Source organism: Rhinopithecus bieti, unplaced genomic scaffold (genome assembly GCF_001698545.2).
Source record: "Rhinopithecus bieti isolate Rb0 unplaced genomic scaffold, ASM169854v2 scaffold_9899, whole genome shotgun sequence".
Classification (NCBI taxonomy): domain Eukaryota; kingdom Metazoa; phylum Chordata; class Mammalia; order Primates; family Cercopithecidae; genus Rhinopithecus; species Rhinopithecus bieti.
Genome location: NW_016806979.1, coordinates 4,412,548 through 4,433,238, shown reverse-complemented (window position 1 = coordinate 4,433,238; position 20,691 = coordinate 4,412,548). Strand labels below are relative to the sequence as shown.

Sequence of the window (20,691 nt, the reverse complement as noted above, 5' to 3'; positions counted from 1 at the left end):
TGGGGTGAGGCGCGGGGGAGGGATAGCATTAGGAGATATACCTAATGTAAATGACGAGTTAATGGGTGCAGCACACCAACATGGCACATGTATACACATGTCACAAACCTGCAGGTTGTGCACATGTACCCTAGAACTTAAAATACAATTTAAAAAAAAGAAATGTATTTACTGCTGGGTGCTCATGCCTGTAATCCCAGCACTTTGGGAGGCTGAGGCAAGCGGATCACCTGAGGTTAGGAGTTCAAGACCAGCCTGGTCAACGTGGTGAAACCCCGTCTCTACTTTAAAAAAAAAAAAGCTGGATGTGGTGGTGTATGCCTCTAGTCCCAGCTACTTGGGAGGCTGAGACAGGAGCATCGCTTGAACCCAGGAGGCAGAGGTTGCAGTGAGCCGAGATCACACCACCACTGCACTCCAGCTTGGGAGACAGAGTGAGACTCTGTCTCAAAAAAGGAAAAAAAAAAAAAAATGTATTTATCTCTGTATTTCCACTGCTTGATAAAATGCTACACTTTGCTGAATAAGTGTGGCTGAACTGAAATAAGGATTAAGGTGACACCGCTATGGTGGGCATCAAAAACCACAAGATTCTAGACTCTCGTAGCATTGCCCTAGGATTGTCAGGACTTAGGAGCACACCACCTAGATGCTTATGTATGTTTCATTTTGACCCAGAGAATAGAGAGACAAATTCAGAGAGGATGCTAAAGACATTGTTAGTGTAGATGTCTTCAGAAAAAAGGCAAAATATGAGGCAGAAGGGTGAACAAAACAGAAAAAAATGTACCAAGATGTTCACGGTGGTACTTTGGGGGTGAAGCAGAAAGCAGCTTTCTTTTTATAATTCTGCAGATATTTGAAGTGTATTACTCTCATATGAAAAGACCGTAACAACAGAAGAGCAAAGCCAGTGCAGAACTTGCAGGGCATGAGTCGAGCCCTACAACACACAAAATCCCGGCCACAATTCCCTTCAAAGTGATGTACTATCCTCGTCACCAAACTGTCAGAAGGAGCGGCTCTGGCCTGCAGCCTGACGGGCTACAAAGTGCATTCCCTGGGTGAGAAGCTGCATGTGCGTCACGTCCGTGGGGATGGAGAACAATGCCAAGTGTCAGACATGACGGAAACCCATCTTCACGCCTCACAGCAGAAAATGCCAAGGCATGTACCTGTTTCTTGGTCCTAAATAAGGACTGGTGAATACAGTCAGGATTTCAATGTTTTACTTAAGCCCCATTTTGCTCTAAACTTATTTAAAAAAAATACTTCCGAGTCTTAATTTTCTCAGTGGGATCAATGACTTTTGCTCCATGAAGATCTACTTGGAGAACAAAAGCAAAGCATTTTCAACTCAACGGCCTTGATTTAAGACAAAAGTTCAATGCCATGGCAGTATGCCCGCTTTGCTCTTACAATGACCAAGAGAGGTGGCAGAAATGAAAAAGCACCCCATCGCCAGTCCGGTGGGCCACGGTCTCCACACCAAGTGCTATCCTGCCAGGGTGCTGGGTACCTTGCTTAGAGGGAGCTCTGAAAAGAGCTAATTTATGGTTTTTATCCTCTTTGGTTATTACTACAAAAGGGATATACATATAGAAAACACAAATTTGCAGCTGTAAGTCTCTCCCACTGAATAAAAACCAACAGAACTTCTTAAAACTCCAGATAATCTCAAATTAACTTTTCCCATTTTACTTCACTTCTTTTTCCCCCACCATATATTTTACCCCTTGGGCTGTTTCTTCTGAAATCATATTTCTGCTAACCCAGAATAGGTGAATTTTCTAAAATCACGATTATTTCCTTTTTCTTTTCATCTCCCTTTCAGTTAGGGCCACATACTCTTTCTTGGCAACCAGTGCAAATTCATTCTTTCTAGCCCAGTTCCAAAACCCATTTCTAGTGCTGCTATTCCATGCTCCCCTCCTCCAGGCCGGGCGTCTCCTGTCTCACCGGAACCGGATGCCGGCTCTGAACCCTAGCGCCCTTCGAGGCACACACATCATCTCGGGGGTTCCCCATCCTGAGATTTACCTCAGTTCTTCCACTTTGCTTAAACTCTCCCCCATCCCCCACAGATATAGAAGGGCAAATCCAATGATCTCCTCAACCGTGTCTGATTACAGCCACTTGGAACCGAAGGCCTTGTCCATCCCTAGTCTGGAGGCCGACCAGCAGGTACTCACCGTGGTATACTCAAAGTAGTAAAGGCAGTTGTCAGTCAGAATGAACCAGCGTCTCTTCCAAGTCTTTACCCTGCCACCTGCAGAGCAAAAAGAGATGCACGTTCGACAAGAGACAACCAGACAAGCGCAGGCTCCACGACACACACAACACCCTCTCTTCTCAGAGAGAGTTGGGGGAGAGGCATCAGGAGAACGTGGAGCCCACAACATTGACATCAGTAACAAGACACAGAGCCGAAACAGAAGCGCCTTTCACAAAGTGAAAGCCTGTGGGTACAAGCAGAGCAAGCGCGTCTAGGTGACACCTGGAGATGGAATCAGGACAGCAGGATGAGCATGGGTTTGTGGAGGGAAAACCCAGGGGCAATAATGACATACAATGCAAATTTGCCAGAGTCAGCAAAAAGCCCATGTGGTAGAAATCGCCAAAGAACAGAAAAAGAAGGAAGGGTCAGCACTTCGTGCAGGCTACTCTGCTATGGACAAGCAGCCCGGCACATAAGGAGTGTTTCACTGGAAGTGAAGGAAGGAGGAAGCAGGAGGGGAGATGCTGGGAGCCTTCACAATCAAATGCCATGAGAGGGAGACTCCATCTCAAAAAAAAAAAAAAAAAAAAAAAAAAGCTAGGGTTGGGGTCGTGAAGTTATGCTGAGACAGACATGAAGGAAGGAAAAATTTCCCCAAGCCTATCTGAATGAAGCTACACCTGCTGTCAAATTGGAACCACAGGCTTCCTTTTCCTCCACCTCCCTCTCATCAAGGGAACATTTTCTGAACATGAACTACTCAAAACTTATCCCTAAGGCCTTCACCTGTGAAGCCATGCATGGCATTCTAGAAACACTTCTTGCGCGCTGCTCTTTTGCTAAGACTTAACTTACAGACAATATTGCTTCTCCAATCTTCCTCAATGGCAAGAACCATGGGGCATAAATCTCATACCCCCAATCATGCTTTCTCTCTTGCCCTCATCACAAATAGCTGAGCAAAGAGGAGAATGGTTTTACAGGGACTATTTCTAACTGCCAGAACTTGCCTGCATGCTCACACCAGAGAAACCTAAGGGGAGTATGCAAACAATGTTACAGAAAGAAAATGTCCAGTGTAGGTCCTGGCAGACAAATAAAAGGACCGCTGGGCTTTCAGGCCAGTTTTTAGCACCCTGCTTGGACGCTGAACTCTAGGTGGGCTTACGTGACTGATCATTAATTGCAAAGATTCCAAATGACACAGATCTAGGTTATGCGGGGGAATTTGCTGTAAGCAAGCACGTGCCATCCGCCTGCCCATCCTGTGCTGTATCAAGCAAATTGAGACTCCCTCCCTCCAGTGACTTGTAAGTTTCATGTGAGCCCTTGCTGCTGGTCCGTAAAGGTTAGATGGCATGAATAAGGAGAAAACCATAAATGGATACTATGACATGCATGTGGAAAACAGGAAAGCCTGGGCAGAATTAAATAAGGAGGATAAAGAAGACAAGGACTATATTCAGGACTGAAGCCAATTTGTTCTTAAAAAGGAACCCCCTCCACCAATTCAGAGCCTGAGAACTTTGGTCTTCCAGCCTGGCAGGCCATTGGTTGTCCCCGGAGGCTTGGCACAAAGGGAACATCAGCCCATGCTGGCCTCCCATGCGCTCCATCACAGGACACTACCCGGGGAACCCTTGGGACTTAGGAGATCATGGAAGAAGCGAGTCAGATGCTAAAAGAAACGCGATGGAAGGAAATCAAGGAGAAAAAGCAAAGCCGGAAGAAATTCTCTGCCTGATTACAAAAGCTGGGTTATTATCCCTGGACAATTTGTTGCATTACAGAGACCTCTACCATCAAGCATCACTGTGGGCCCACGGGGAACATGTCCACGTGGAAAGAAAAGCAGACATGAAACAAGCAGACAGATCAATGCGTGCCTAGGACAGTCCCTGTGGAACTCACAGGACCACCTCCCACTGCACGGCTCCTCAGCCCTCCTGTGACCTCCCCGAGATATCAAGGCCGGATGCCATCTTCCCCTACAGCTGAGAACAACGTGACAAGTTCCTGAAGCATCTGAGCAAGTGTGCACGTTTGGAGCTGTTCTTTTTAAGTGTAGCTACTGCTCAGGGAATGCTTTGGCACAAATCTGAGGTGTCTTGGGCTAGGAAAACATGTTTCCCCAAACCAGCAAATGGAGAGGAGACACCAAAAACATAACTAGGAGACCAATTCAGGGCTTTAATGAGGACTCGCTGAAAAAGCGAGGGAGTGGAACAAAACATAAAATAGAGCCCAGGCTGTAATGCCCTTCTCTCATCCCCAGGAAATTAAATACGAGGACTTCAGGGGGGGTTTTGGGTTTGGAGTTGTTTTTTCACCGTCACTCGGTGTCATTTTGAGTTTAGGACACGCCATTTCCCCTTTTTGTCCAAAGGTAAATGTCTTAAATATCGTCTAATTTAATTCTTTCCCTAGTTTGCTTTTCCATCATGGTAAATCAGAAGCTTTCCCTAGCTTTGGGAAGCCAAGACTTTGTTCTTTCTGGGAAAGTCTCAGCTTGAAAAAAGAAGAAAAAAGAAAGACTTCCTTCTCTTCTTTCTCCTCTTCCCCACTTCAGAGATTAACTTTCAATCAGGCTGATTAATGGATGTCAAATTGAATATCAAACATAGCGCATGTCTTAGCCAATAATTCCAAGTGAAAATGTCGTGGAAACTTCCTCTGTTTTTACAAACCCACTCTTGGTATGTTTTCTTGCATTACTGCATTCAGTAATGAATATAACATATACTCCTCCAGAAAGGAAAAACGAAAATTGCTCCAAACCCCTGATCCTGACCAGTTCCCTAGGGACTGTACACTAAGTTAGAAGCAGCATTAACACTACCACCGGCAATTAAAAAACAAAATAACTAAAAATAACGAAATAAGAAAATGCTGCAGCAATGACAGTGGCCTATGCAGAGCGAGCGAGCAGGCTGAGGGGTTACATACCTCCTGGAGTTTGGGGCAAGGAAAAGGAGAGCCAAAATCATGGAAACATACAAATGAGGGAGAAAACAAAATTAAAACAAATAAATTAAACCCGATTCCTTAATCTTAAAGTGCAATGTATCAGTCACATTCATGCCTGCCTGGGGAGAGAGCTGAACTAAAAACACTAAACCGGCAAATGATCCCACTACTGTCTGGCACGTGAATGAGGGGCTCTTACATGCCATGTCCCACCTCATCAAGGCAAATTTTGGGGCACTACTGAAAACCTGGCCCCAGAGATGCCACAAATCAGCTTTTACAAAGCCAGCGTTTATTAGTATATCCAGAATCAGAGCAAAGAAGACTAAGATTATTTCAGGGAAAATTAAATGTCTTTCTTTAGATGGCTGTCACTTTTTAAAGTGTGTAAGAATGCACACACATATACCCATGAATATACATGTACATATGTGTATACACAAGAATACACATTCTTATGGCTATATGCATACACAGACATATACACACAGCTCCAGACGGCTGGAAGCCCTGCCTTCTGCAGCACATAAACACAAAGAGTGATGCTAAGTGTGCTACAATGAAAACACAATATTCAGAGTTTCGAAGGGTTTGATGGAGGTTTAGAAAAAGTAATGCAATGAGCTAAAACTGAGTCCCACACTTTATTTCTCTTTTTTAAAATCTGAGATGCCTCATGAATTTGCATGTCATCCTGGTGTAAGAACCAAGATAATCTTTGTACTGTTCTAATTTTAGTGTCTGGGCTGTCAAAGCTAACACTTAGTATTAGCATTTAAACAAATCTCACTGGAGGGGAAAGTAAATCCAAACTTGGACACACTTTAAACATTTCCAGTAGGTTTTCTTTTAACTCCATCCACTTGGCAATAGGAATGTGGAAGGGAAGGTTGCCTATGGGGTTAGTAATTTTAGAGCCTTAACTTCAAAGATTCTGCTGGCTTAAATATACATAAAATGATGGCCAATTCAAGAGATATTTACAACTGATTGGTGAAGTGGTGCCATAAGGGGAATTTATGAATTAAGTCATTATGTATAAGCACAAGGACTTGGGATATGCCTTTAAAAGAAAATAGAAAGGCTATTGCTATCTGACCTAGTCAGAAATAAAGGATTCCATTTTAGCCTTCCCAGATGTGTTGGTAATGACCAAGAGAGTACTGACTTCTAATCACTGGGGCGAGTAGTTGGGCTGGTAGAGGACGAAACAGCCCCTGCTACTGTGAGAACCCAACTCATCAAAGGCTAAGGGGAAAGGCAACAGAGGAAATACGCTGTTAGTGCCCCCCCCCCCCCAAAAAAAAAAAAAAAAAAAAAGGGCATCATTATGTCCGGAGAGTCTAGAGCTCTCTCTATATTCTGAAACTATTAATAAAGTAAACACATGTGGACATGAATGTGTATCAAAACCCTACTAATGTTTTTCCTATTGATTATCCTGTCCCCTTCACGGCAAGGCATGACCACAAATCTCAGCAATACAAGCTCATCACTTCTGGCAGAGGGAAGAGAAATGCATTTTCAGCTTTTCTAAATGAACACAATAATTAATGTGGCTGATTGAGATTGAAAAGGAGGGGGGAAAAAAAAGAAAAAAAAAAAAACCGCTGCCCAAGAATGAGTAAGAGTGCTGTGGATTGAGCTGCAGCCAAGGGCTCTAGGCTTGCCATGCACACTGCCTGTGGGGGAGCCAGATGCAGAAGGAAGTGACGATGCACTGGGGCGGGGGCAGGAGCGCCAGGTACAAATCTGTGTGACGGGAAGTAGAAAGATGGACAGGGTTGGCCACCCTCCCAATGGTTATGGGGACAGGGAAGGCAAACGGACCAGGTGCTCAGGGAGCTGCCTTGAAACAAAACCTGGTCAACCAATTCAAGAGTAAAAACGTGGAGCATGAACACATGTGGGCAATATTTATGGTGGAGTAAAATCTGTCCCCAGTAGTCTGTGTCCCACGGGGGCAATGACTATGAAGTCACTTCCTTTTTGGAAGCGGACCTTTGTTAGAACAGAACTCATACCAAAGTCTCTTTGAAGTCCCCTATAAGCCACCCCCTTTCCCATATGGTGTGTGTGTGTCCATGAATGTGTGTGACCATGCATGCGCGTGTACGCACACATGCACGCACACACAGGCACATGCATGCACACACACACACACACACACGCACTCACACAGCCTTTCTTCCTAAGTCTCAGCTTTAGGAGCCCTAACTCAGAGACTACTTACCGAGTTTCAATAGCCAGCCTTCTCGGTCTGGGTTGAAGAAAGTGTGAGTGAGGTCATTCCCGTCATCTTCTGGGATTTTAAAGGGTTCATTTTTTATGCTCTCATAGAGATTCTGGGATAAAAGATGACAATTTATGCCTCTGATTCTAGAAATATTTTTTCTTCCTCCCCTTTCTCTTCATTCATTCCACAAGCATTCATTATATGCCTACAGTAAGCCAAGCCTGCTGGGTGCTGAGACTAAAAGAATATGACCATTTCTGCTTTCAGGCAGCTCATAGTGACAAAATCAATAAGACTTCCCAATTAGGAAAATAAAGACAGCAGCTTGACTTCTATTCAAGCTTTTAGTTTCATATTTACAACCCACTGTCCCCTTCCTGATTCCGTAGCTGGGCCTCACTACCAACTTCTTAATGAAATTCACATGGTTAAATAAATTAAAAGAGGAGACCCTTGATAAACTGTATGTCTTTTCTTCCTTCCTACAAAAGACGATCCTGTTCCCAGTGAACTCTTTCTTGACTTGAATGAAGGCCACTCTTGCTTGCTTACCCGGAGTAGCTCCTCCGGCAGGTCTCCCCCATCATTGATGCCTCGATTCATGGCAATGAACCTCTCCACAGTGGGCTTATCTTTGACATTGGGGTTGTGCAGACTGGTGTTCAACATGATGATGGCAAAGGAGAGGACATAACAAGTGTCTAAAGATGAGAGAAAAGCAAAGGGGAGCCGTTGTATGCTTAGATGACCAGAAACATCCTACCCACAAGAGCAAGAGATATCAGATGAAACCAGGAATAAAAAACCATGTTCTCAGCCAGGTGCAGTGGCTCACGCCTGTAATCCCAGCACTTTGGGAGGCTGAGGCGGGTGGATAACAAGGTCAGGAGTTCAAGCCTAGCCTGACCAACATGGTGAAACCTTGTCTCTACTAAAACAGAAAAATTAGCCGGGCATGGTGGCGTGCGCCTGCAATCCCAGTGACTCGGGAGGCTGAGGCAGCAGAAATGCTTGAACCTGGGAGGCAGAGGTTGCAGTGAGCCAAGATAGCGCCACTGCACTCCAGCCTGGGTGACAGAGCGAGACTCCATCTCAAAAAAAAAAAAAAAAAAAAAAAAAAAAAAAAAAAAAAGAAAAAAAAAAAGAGAAGAAAAGAAAAGAAAACAAGAAAAACCATGTTCTCCAAAGAATGGGATGAATCCAGATGAACGGGTACACTAGGGCACGCTGCTGTCTGAAAGGAGCAAGGCATGAAAGAGTATATAAAGTATTCAAGACTTAAAGCTGTTTATTTTTTCAGATTGGAAAGGAGAATACACTGTAGAAACTCTGAAAAACACAAGGTATTTTTTTTTAAAAATGACCTATAATGACCCATAATCCCACTATCTAGCAATAATTTATTTTGCTTTATTTTCTCTACATAAATGTGTCTAGGTATAACTCATCACATATTTATCTCACAAACACATACTGCAACAAAATTGGAAACAAACTAAAACATATATATGCTTTTTTGCTAATCTTAATATCATTCTCCTACGTCAATAAAAATTCTTTGTAACAACACCGGTTTTTTTAGTTTCTGTTTTTTGTTTTGAGACAGAGTCTCACTCTGTCACCCAGGCTGGAGTGCTGTGGGGTGATCATAGCTCGCTGCATGCCGTCTTAAACTCCTGGGCTCAAGAGATCCTCCTGCCTCAGCCTCACAAATAGCTGGGACTACAGGCACAAGCCACCACACCTGGTTAATTTAAAAAAATTTTTGGCTGGGCGCGGTGGCTCAAGCCTGTAATCCCAGCACTTTGGGAGGCCAAGACGGGCGGATCACGAGGTCAGGAGATCAAGACCATCCTGGCTAACACGGTGAAACCCCGTCTCTACTAACAAAATACAAAAAACTAGCCGGGTGAGGTGGCGGTGCCTGTGGTCCCAGCTACTCGGGAGGCTGAGGCAGGAGAATGGCGTAGACCCGGGAGGCGGAGCTTGCAGTGAGCTGAGATCCGGCCACTGCACTCCAGCCTGGGCCACAGAGCGAGACTCCGTCTCAAAAAAAATAAGAAAATAAAAAAAATTTTTTTTGGAGACAGGGTCTTATAATGTTGCCCAGGCTGGTCTCAAACTCCTAGCCTCAAGCAATCCTCTCACCTCGGCCTCCCACCCAAGATGCTGACATTACAAGTGTGAGCTACTGCACACAGCTAAAATGTGGTTTTTAACAGTTGTGTATTTCATAGTTCAGAGGCACCACAATTTAAATTCACAGTGCCATACTGTCGGACTTTTGGATTATTTCCAACATTTTACTATTTTAAGTATCATTAAATAAATGTTCCTAGGCATGAATCTCAGTCCTTTTGTTTTAGAAATTATCTGGTGCCAAGAAAATAATCCAGTGTAAAATGCCCATCATAAACTAGGATGAATTATTATATTTACCCGTGGACTGGAACACGCCATTATTGCACTGACAGTATCGCTGGGCAAACGCCTCCATCATCCGGTCAATCTTCTGGGCCTCTCCAGGTAGCCGGAAGCTCCACAGGAACTGCCTGAGTGGGTAAAGACAGGGTGCTCCAGAACTCGAGGAGGCAATTTATTTCTCTATCAATTGTTAAACTACCAATGGTTTTTTTCTTTCTTTCTTTTTGAGACAGAGTCTCACTCTGTCATCCAGGCTGGAGTGCAGTGGCATGATCTCAGCTCACTGCAACCTCCACCTGCCAGATTCAAGCAATCTCCTGCCTCAGCCTCCCAAGTAGCTGGGACTACAGGCGCCCGCCGCCACGCCTGGGTAATTTTTTGTATTTTTAGTAGAAACAGGGTTTCACCATGCTGGCCAGGCTGGTCTCGAACTCCTGGCCTCAAGTGATCCACCCGCCTCAGCCTCCCAAAATGCTGGGAGTACAGGCGTGAGCCACCACACCTGGCCACGGACAATGATTTTTTAACATCAAAGTGCAAAGGGAGCCCTGCTGGGCTTCAGCCTTCTGTTCTATAACTCTGAACAGATGCAAAGTTGCCATCCACACCACTGTTATTTTAATCAAGAGTAAAATTTTTTCTTAGGAAAAAGTGAAAAATTAGGACGGAAACCATTCCTACTGAGGAGTGGTTTCCCTCCTCAGAATAATCTACAAGACTGAAACATAGATAATGCTCATTTTAAACAAACCCTATTTCCGGAAAACAAGATGGGTGACAGAAAAAGAGAAGACTATCTTATCAAAGCATTAACAATTGATCCCTTTAAGTCAAAGAAAGACCCACAGCTGACAGGTTTAATTGTGGATTATTTCCATCCAGCTAAATGATAGCACAAAAGATGAAGTCATTATTTACACGTACAGCAGTGAAAATACAGAATGACAGTTTCTTAAAAGGCACAAGGTAACAAATTTAATAAAAAATTAAGGTTTACTGTTTTTTTTTCCAAAATGAAATGCATAACTACTTATTCCAGGGCAGGAAATTAAGGGATTTTCTTTTTTTTTTTTTTTTTGAGACGAGAGTCTCGCTCTGGAGGGCCCCGGGCTGGAGTGGCAGTGGGCCGGATCTCAGGCCACTGCAAGCTCCGCTCCCCCGGGGTTTACGCCATTCTCCTGCCTCCAGCCCTCCCCGGTAAGCTGGGACTACAGGCGCCCGCCTCCTCGCCGGCTAGTTTTTTAGTTTTTTTTTGTATTTTTTGTAGAGAGTGGGGTTTCACCGTGTTAGCCAGGATGTCTCGATCTCCTGACCTCGTGATCCACCCGTCTCCAGGGCCGTCCCAAAGTGGCTGGGATTACAGGCCTTGAGGGCGCACCGCGCCCGGCAATTAAGTGGTTTTCTAAAACTGAAAAAACCCCCTAAAATTTTTAAAATTTAAGTATTCATCAATTTCTAAAATCTCAAATGTAAGACTCAAGGAAGAGTGTTACAGAATCTGCCTCCGGAACGTAACAGAACTGAATTCCCCTTGACCATCCAGTCATTTCCAGTCAGAGATCAACAGATTTCTTCCCTCCAAAATATTCAAAATCATACCCAAAGATATAATTCCAATAAAATGGCACCCAGAACAGACTCATGATCAAAGGCTGGCCTCCCACTCCTTCCAAAGCGGCTCACCTCAAGAATACTCACCGTAGTGCCTGGACGAGATTAAGATCAGTGAACTCGTGCAGCTCCACAAATGCATGAAGAACCTGGATATTAAACTCATCTCTATCGAGAAAAGACAAAAAATGGGAGAGAAAGCAGGAGTCAGACACTGACTGAGAATCTCCAGCCAGGCCATGTCTCCCACACTCCGTCCTGTGGCTGTGCAGACAGCTACTCGCGCACACTGTCAGCAAGAAGACTGGCCAGCTCTGCTGACTGGCTAAACAAGCTGGATGTCCCCATGACTCCCGGACAGACCCACCACTATTCCCCAGAAAAGCCTCCCCTCAACACCCGTGTGGCCGCAGATGCTTTAAGGCAAAACCCCTCCAAGAACTTAAAGCGTCTTTGAGTTTGTTTCTTGGTGTCATTCCTGAGCAGCCTTCCCAGCACGCGCACGTCCCCGCGGCCTTGCCTCTCCCCCAGGTAGTCTCCAATGGCCGTCTTGTTGAGCCCTTCGCCTTTGTATAAGAACTGGGCGATGTCTTCACAAGTGTTCTTCAGCAGGCCGTTCTCTATCAAGAACTGGATCCCCTAGGAAAAGACAATGAAGATGCCAATGATGCTTTGCTGGGAAACAGCTAGAAAGAAGAGGAAAGGGCACAGGAAGAAATGGGTGTGGGTGCACTGGAATATTTAATAAATAGTTGCTAGCTGACCTAACAAGCCGGAGGGTCACAGTTTAGGAACAAGGGCTTAGCGCATAACGTGTGCTCTACAGAACGGCAACATGAACTGTAACACTTGGAAAGAAACGTTTTTAGGGTCTATCTGAGCACTATAAAAAAACCCCATCTAATATGGACCACTTCCCGCTTCTTTCTCACTTACCTTTTAGGGTCCATGTTAAACTTTTTCCTGCCCATGGCCACCTGCTTGTTCCTCTGCATGTTTTTCCTGTAAAACAACATCACAGCCATTTTAGTCCTTCAGGCCCCTGGAGAGGCTGGAAAGACCAGTATCACTTCCACATGCGCCCACTGACGTACACGGGTTTCTGAAAGATTTATGCAGGAAAGCAACAGGCATAATCTGGTGGAACTATGAAAGGCCAGCTGAACCCTGAAGCCTGAACCTGGCTCCAAGCCCATGTGCTCCTTCTACCCTGGATCAGAGGTTTTCTCTTTCTTTATTTTTTCAGACAGGGTCTCTCTCTGTCCAAAGGCTGAAGTGCAGTGGCGCTACCTCGGCTCATTGCGACCTCTGCCTCCTGGGCTCAAGTGATCCTTCCACCTCAGCCTTCCAAGTAGCTGGGACCACAGGCCCTGTTATTTTTTATTTTATTTTATTTTTTGGTGGAGACAGGGTGTCACTGTGCTGCCCAGGCTGGTCTTGAACTCTTGGGCTTAAGCGATCCGCCGGCCTCGGCCTCCCAAAGTGCTAGAATTACAGGCACGAGCCGCTGTACCCGGCCAGTTTTCTTTTTTAATATGATTTTTTAAAAAACTTTATCAGGGTATAATTTACTTATAATATTCCTACTGTAGGTACATATTTGAATTTTTAGTATACTAAGTTGTGCAACATCACCATAGTCCAGTTTTAGAACATTTTCATCCCCCCCTACAGAATTTCTCACATCTTTTTACAGTTAATCCTCACTTCTGCCTCCATCCTCAGGCAACTATTAATCTATTTTCTGTCTCCATAGATTTGCCTATTCTGGACATATCATACAAACAGTCATAAAATATGTGGATTTTCAGATCTGGCTTCTTTCATTAGCATAATGCTGTCAAGGTCATCGTGCTGGAGTGTGGGCCAGTACAACATGCTTTCTTGCTGCTGCGTCATCTTCCACGGTACGGATAAACCAGATCTGTTTATCCATTCACCAGATGATGGACTGTTTGCAGTTTGGGACGATTATGCAGAAGGCTGCTAGCAGCATTTGTGTACAGGTCTTTGTGTGGAAACATGTTTTCATTTCCCCTGGGGAGATATCCAGGGCTGGACACTGCTGGGTCATATGGTACATCTATATTTAACTTTTTAAGAAGCTGCTAATAGGCAGTTTTCTTGACTGTATCAGAATGAAAAATGCAGATTCACAGACCATGCTTCTCACAGTCTGATCCACCAACGAGCAGCCTTGGGAGCATGTCCGACATGAAGACGCTCCGCTCGTTTATACATACGCACCACCTGGGGCCTCATCAAAACAGATTCCATGTCTGCGAAGCGGCCTGTGCTTCATGTACGTTTAACATGATCCCATGTGTGGAGTCTGAGTAGCAAGGCTCTGGACTGGCTGAGTCACTCAAAGTACAAGGGGCAGAACCTAGGAATTTGAATTTTTGAAACCTTCTGCAGTAATTCTGGTGTGCACCCAAATTTAAGAACCACTGCCATCAATGTCAATAGTAATTGTATAATCTCTGAGAGCAAAAGAGTTGCCCAGAAACAAAATCATAACATGTTATTGCCTTGAAGAACACAGGTATTCTCTAGCTAAATCCATGGAGGGAAGAACAGCTTCCTAAGTGTTTTGAGAGTTGGTGTTTTTATTGTTTTTGTTCCAGGCAGGGTCTTGCTGTGTCGCCCAGGCTGGAGTACAGTGGTGAGACTGTGGCTCACTGCAACCTTTCACTCCTGAGCTCAAGTGATCCTCAGGCCCCAGCCTCCTGAGTGAGTAGACTACAGGCCGGTGCCACCACAACTGGCTACTTCTTAAAACATTTTGTAGAGACAGGGTCTTCCTATGTAGCCCAGGCTGGTCTTAAACTCCTGGCCTCAAGCAATCTTCCCACCTTAGCCTCCCAAAATGCTGGTATTATAGGCGTGAGCCATCACATCCAGCCTGTTTTGACCTTTTGAAAGGAACACCTGAAAACTGTGAGTAGTATCAGAACTTCCAGGTGTAAGATAATCTGGGATCCCCTGTGAACAGCTGCTTTAAGAAACCAAGTCACAGGGGAAACACCATTTAATTTCAGCCAGAATTAAGGGTTATGACCAGATATCTAGAAATTCCTATTTAACTAAAATGACCATCTAATCATTTCTTTCTAAATCCAGTAAGATTACTTTGATCAGTATTTCCAAACAAATACCACAAGCAAAGGCCTGTTTCATGGTTTCCAGTGTAAGTAGCGAGGCAGCGTCGGAGGTGCCCACAGAAGCGAGGAGTGAAACTACTGGGAATATTCAACTTCCTGGGCCTCAGTCTGGTCCTTCACCAAAGGCTTTCCTGCAGCCACCAGAACGCACACTCCCAGATCTCTGCCAGCCACAATCTGTGCCACACGACTGCCCAGGACACACACCAGAGATGGCGCCCTCATTTCACTAGCTAGCCAGCTCACTTCTCCATCTGCTCCACTTGGAGCCCCTATAGCTCCAGGCCCTAGGCAGCTACCTCTCTAAGGGGCCTTCCCCAGTCTACACAGGTCTGATACCCCAGTAAGGTGTCCAAAGCAAAACAGCTGTTACTGCTACTGGATCGCCTTAGTTAACTGATGCGTATACATTTCAGAAAGTGAAATCTTGTACTACATGAGCATATTATTTTTGCTTGATTAACTAGTATTTAGGATAATTTCTACATAATGCTGGCATCAGGTCGTTGATGAGAAACATGAATTCTCTCCTGTGGGAAAGTCCAAGCAAATGTAATGCCTGCTTGAGAAACAAATGCAGGGTGAGCCTGAGTACCCGTATGGATGGATCCTCGGGGATCTGCAGAATCACTTCCCACTTGGTGCTTTCGATACTGGAAAACCATTTTAAGTTCCAGATTAAAAAACAGTAATAACCTAACAACCACTCCCTGACTCACAACTTCAGATGCAGTTCATGAATTACAAGTCTTCCCAAATTCACTGGCTGAGTACTTTGAATGCACTCACATTCCTGGTGTCTGCATTTCCTTGATGTTCTATGGTAACTGACAGAGAATTAACCAAGAGAAAAAAACAAAGCGCACAATGAATTCTGAATATGTGTGTGCGGACAGCAGAATATACAGAAGGAAACATACCAAAATATGAATCCTGATTATCTCTGGGATAAGTGTTTATAAGAAATTTGTTTTTTATACTTTTTTGTGTTTTACCAATTTTCTGCAATAAAGGTATATTACCTTTATAACCAGAAAAAAAGCCATTTTTTTTACATTTTTAAGATCGAGGTAAAATTTACATTTAACAAAATGCACACATCTTAAGTGTACAGTTCAATATGTTTTGATGAGTGCGTACACCCTTGAAGCACCACTCAGATTAACACAGAATATTCCCGTCATCCCTGTAAGTTCCCTATGGCCCTTCCTAGTCAACCCCACCCCACCCTACCCCAGCAACCACCTCGGAGGCAGCCACTGTTATGATTGCTGCCAGCACAGCTTAGTTTGTGTGTTCTAGACGCTCATGCATGGAAGCACACGGTGCCCACAGTTTCTTTTACTCATCACAATGTTTGTGAGATTTATCTGTGCTGCTGCCTGCTAGCAGTTCATTCCTTCCCACTGCTGAGTAATAGTCTATTACCTCGACCTGTTTATCCAGTCACCTGCTGGCAGGCATTCAGGCTATTTCCAGCTTTTGGTTATTTTATATAAGAATGCTATAGATATTCTAGTACAAGTCTTTGTATGGACATGTTTTCATTTCTCTTAAGTAACTAGGAGTTGAATTGCTGATGAAACTGCCAAACTTCTTTCCCAAATGGTTATACCATTTTATTCTCGCTAGCACTTGCCAACATGAGGTGCCATCCATCTTTTTAATTCTAGCCATCCTAGTGGATGTGAAATACCGTTTCATGGTGGTTTTAATTGCACCCCCTTACAACTAATGATGTTAAGCATTTTTCATGTGTCAACTATATATAAGGCTTCTTTTGTAAAGTGTCCAAGATTTTTGCCCATTTTTTTATTTGGGCTGTCTTTCTATCACATATTCTAGATACGAGTCCCTTTTCAGATATATTTGTTGCAAATATTTACTTCTAATCTGTTGCCTGTTCATTTCTTTTCATAGTTTTATCTTTTACAAAAGTAGAAGTTTTAAATTTTTATGAACTCCAACATATCCATTTCATTTAAGCTACAAGTATTTAACATGGAAAGAGGGGAAACTAATCCAAAATACCAAATGAACAATACAGAGACTGGCCGTGATGAGCTGGCCGCCTTCTGTGGAGTACTCAGCCTCACTACACCTTGATGGCACTGCCCACAGGAGTCTAAAACAACAAATCAAACAGTCCTATGAAGCCAGACAGGAAGACTTAGGCTTAGAAAAGTCCTATGAAGCCAGACAGGAAGACTTAGGCTTAGAAAAATACAGACATAGTGAATTGGAAACAGCCCATTTATTGCCTTAAGCAGTCAGAAAATGGTCTGGGAATCCCATTCGAAACTAGACTCTCAAAGTCACTAACATTTCATGTAAATAAAAGAAAAAAAAGCAAAGAGTCCTTGTCCTTTTATACTGTAATTGCATTTCTACATTTTCTTCCCTTAAGCATTGGGAAGGTACAAATAAGCTTGTGATTATACTCAGACATGACTGGGCACTCCAGCCCTTAGAAATTGTATCAGCAGCATTCATTAAGCTTTTCCTTTACACAAAGGAAAAACAGACACTTTAAAATGCACACACACAGTGGACAACAGAGGGGAGTACTTCACATAAAAATTCAGGGGCAGTTTAAGGCTTTCTGGGGCCTTTGACATTCTCCAGTTCAATTTTTTTTTTTTTTTTTTGAGACGGAGTCTCGCTCTGTCACCAGGCTGGAGTGCAGTGGTATGACCTCAGCTCACTGCAACCTCCGCTTCCCAGGTTCAAGCGATCCTCCTGCCTCAGCCTCCCAAGTAGCTGGGACTACAGGCACACACCACCACGCCCAGCTGATTTTTGTATTTGTAGTAGAGACAAGGCTTCACCATGTTGGCCAGGATGGTCTCAATCTCTTGACCTCATGATCCGCCCGCCTCGGCCTCCCAAAGTGCTGGAAATACAGCTGTGAGCCACCGCGCCCAGCCTCCAGTTCAATTTTTCAACAATGGAAGAACCTCCTATGTTCAGGAGGCCTTGCGGTGAAGGATGAAAGGCAGAAATGATGGGTGTATATGTGCTTGCTAGAACTAGAAAGACACAAAGCTGACTTTTTCCTTCAATATGCCACGTAAGCGTAATTAAGGCCTGGGTGCTTAAGAAACTACAACCACGAAAGTCACCCAGCAGCAGGGCAGACTCACCTTTCCTCTGTGGATCCCAGGTTTTCAATTTCATTAGCTACTTCTGCTATCTCATCCTTCAGCCTCTGTAAAACAGACAGTCCAGAGTTAGCAGGAAAGGGAAATGCAGATCAAATTAAAACTTCTAAAATCTCACATAACTCCCTCCAACCAAAGACAAAATAAAATAAAGCAAAATGAAACAAAATACCACAAAAATGCAAAAAAGTAAATTAGAAAAATTCATCTGTTTCAGAAATATTTATTGAGTGCCTACCAAATAGTAAGCATTCCAGAAAATACCAAGGTAGAAAAGGATACAGCCTCTGACCTCAAAGAGTTTACGGCCTAGGAAAGTTTATAAGAATATATGCTATGTAAAAAAAACTGGTTGCCTCATCACAATCTTTCAGAACAAATCTGCAGCTAACTAAATACAACTGTGCCAGAAAATTCAGAGGACAAAGTCTCCTACCCGAATCCCAGGCTGCAGAGCCAGCAGTAGCTGTGCCAGGGCAACACTGCCACCAAGTGGCTGGCAAAGGGAATGTCTGATCAAATCGACTGCATCCACACCCACCCTCCTCATTCCAGCACACCCTTGGTCAGAATGGATGGGCTCTCACATGGAAGCGGGGCTTCAGTGGAGAGCTGCTCATCTTTCTCAGGATCTACCAGTGAAGCAGGAGTCAAACGATCAGGGAGAACTATCAAAATATACTTAACGCCAGAGCAAGTCAAGTCTTTCCTCATTTTGCTTCTTTGGGCAACAGGATTCCCTCCTTAACCCCACTCCTAATGTTTTACAAAGAATTCTAAAAGAATAACATTTACTGCCTTAGGGTGAAAATAATCCAACTATTGGCTTCTAGACTTATTTCCTACAAAGCTTGATAGTTACGGAAAGGAACTTGGAAAAACAGTAAAATTGCTATCACTAAGTACACCTATAGGGACCAGAAATTTGCTGTCTTTTATGCTAAGTCCTTACAAGTATATAGTAGGTGTTTTCATGATCTGACAGATGAAGAAACTGAAGTTCAAGGAACCAGAACTCTCTTGTCTCAAATCATTCAGCTAGTAAGCGGCAGAGCCAGGGCCGGGGTGTGGGCCGAGCTTCGCCTGAAGCCCACGTTGTCATTGCCTCCCCTCATTCACCCTGTTCCACAAGGGCAAACACAGCAGAGAGGACTACTCAGGAGACAGGAGTCCTGCAGGGTGTCTCCAGCTCTGACAACCGACCAGCTGGGTGAACCCGGACAAGCCACTCAAGCTCTCTGACACTCCATCTCCTCAGCTGTGGAGGAGAGGTGATTACCAACACCTACACTTTGTGCAGAGCTGTAGTGAGGGCAGGTCAAAAGTGTCCTGAGGAGACACTCTGCAAAGGATACCCTTTTATACAAATGGGACTGTCACTGCGGTTCCTAGGTTGGTGAAACCACCATGCCACTCTCCTACCTGAATGTCAGCCAGCAGCTCCTGTTTTCTTCGTCGGATGTTCTCCAGTTCTTGACGCTCCTCTGCGGTCAGGTCACTGGGAACTACAAAAATGGAGGGCAGTGTTACTAAGAAAGCTTTTATCTCGCCAAAAATCAAGAAAGATCCAGAGGCCACGCAAGGAGAAAGATACCAAGAAAGAAACTAGAAGCCAGTTTCAGAAGCCAGACTGAGTGACAGAAATAGTTATGGCTCCAATCCTTATCAGATTTTCTAAAGAAAGGAAGGCCCTTAAATCACACAGAAAAGCTCTAAGAAAGGAACTCTTGGAAGGAAAAACAAGAGAGAAGAGATTACTGAAGGTTAAATTAGGTTGGCTATGAATGAAAACGGATGAATATTAGCTGAGTGCCTGGCCATTTTCATCCCTTCCAGCTAGGAGACTTCAGGCTGACGTTTAATTAATCTCTCTAGGCCTCAGCTCCCTCATGGTCAAAAACAGAGCAGTACCGCCTCATTGAGTTGAGCTCCAACATGGAAAGATGTCCATGACCCCTGAGGTGGGGAGGGGAGGCAAGAGGCAAAGCAACATGTACGAACAATTTTGTGCCATCTCTGGGAGGGGTCTGGAGAAAGAGATTATGTATACACTGAGAACTAAAAGACGTCTAGAATATATACCTAAAATTAGTGCTTAACTCTGGGAACAGGGATTATGGGACTTCCTCTTTCTGCTTCATACCTTTCTTCATTGTTTGGATGTTTTACAATGTGCTCTTATCATCAGAACAAGGTTACTTAATTCCCAGATCACAGCTCTTACCACAATATCCTTCTGCAATCCTCCAATGGCTCAATCTCCCCCACCTACACAAACAGGAGATTTGGACAGACACCCTCTAAAATGACCCTTCAAGCATACTGTGGGAAGCTATGTGGACCAATGAGAAGAACAAGCATTAGAATCAAGCAAACCAGGTTCAAATCCTAGCTCCAATCTACCAAATATCAAATTAGGTCACTTCAGACAAGTTATGTAACCTATTTGGGCCACACTTCATCATCAATAAAGTGGCCCCACCATCACCCACTTGATAAGGATGATGTAGAGTAAATTAAGGTGCCTCAAACCCTGCCTGGTGCTGAGCAGAAGCTCAGCTCTTGTTCCCTCCGTGGCACAGCAAAGGGCACCCACACTCCCAAGGGTAGGGGTGGTGTGACTGTCCTTCTATCCTCAGTGGGCGCCTATGTGAGCCTGAGCTGTGCTGTACAATATGGTGGCCAGGAGCCCCAAGTGACATTAACTTGAAATGTGACCACCCAGTTTGAGATGTGCGGTATGTATAAAATATACACTGAGGCCAGGCGCGGTGGCTCACGCCTGGAATCCCAGCACTTTGGGAGGCCGAGGTGGGCGGATCACAAGGTCAGGAGATCAAGACCATCCTGGCTAACATGGTGAAACCTCGTCTCTACCAAAAATACAAAAAATTACTCGGGTGTGGTGGC

At 44.3% G+C, this 20,691-nt stretch overlaps 1 protein-coding gene across 5 annotated transcripts in view; it reads right to left on the bottom strand.

Annotated features, from left to right (window-relative positions):
• CYTH1 (cytohesin 1) overlaps positions 1-20,691 on the bottom strand; it is a 112,728-nt gene that overhangs the window by 16,366 nt on the left and 75,671 nt on the right. For 4 of the 5 annotated variants that reach the window (XM_017879368.1, XM_017879370.1, XM_017879366.1 and 1 more), the window contains exons 2-10: positions 19,204-19,286; positions 17,764-17,828; positions 12,394-12,458; positions 11,977-12,097; positions 11,544-11,624; positions 9,861-9,973; positions 7,974-8,122; positions 7,418-7,530; positions 2,193-2,271 (exon numbers count right to left, since the gene is read on the bottom strand). In XM_017879368.1, coding sequence (XP_017734857.1) covers positions 2,193-2,271; positions 7,418-7,530; positions 7,974-8,122; positions 9,861-9,973; positions 11,544-11,624; positions 11,977-12,097; positions 12,394-12,458; positions 17,764-17,828; positions 19,204-19,286 — 869 coding nt within the window. The remainder of the gene's footprint in view (positions 1-2,192; positions 2,272-7,417; positions 7,531-7,973; positions 8,123-9,860; positions 9,974-11,543; positions 11,625-11,976; positions 12,098-12,393; positions 12,459-17,763; positions 17,829-19,203; positions 19,287-20,691) is intronic. The other variant, XM_017879365.1, reaches the window with a different exon arrangement.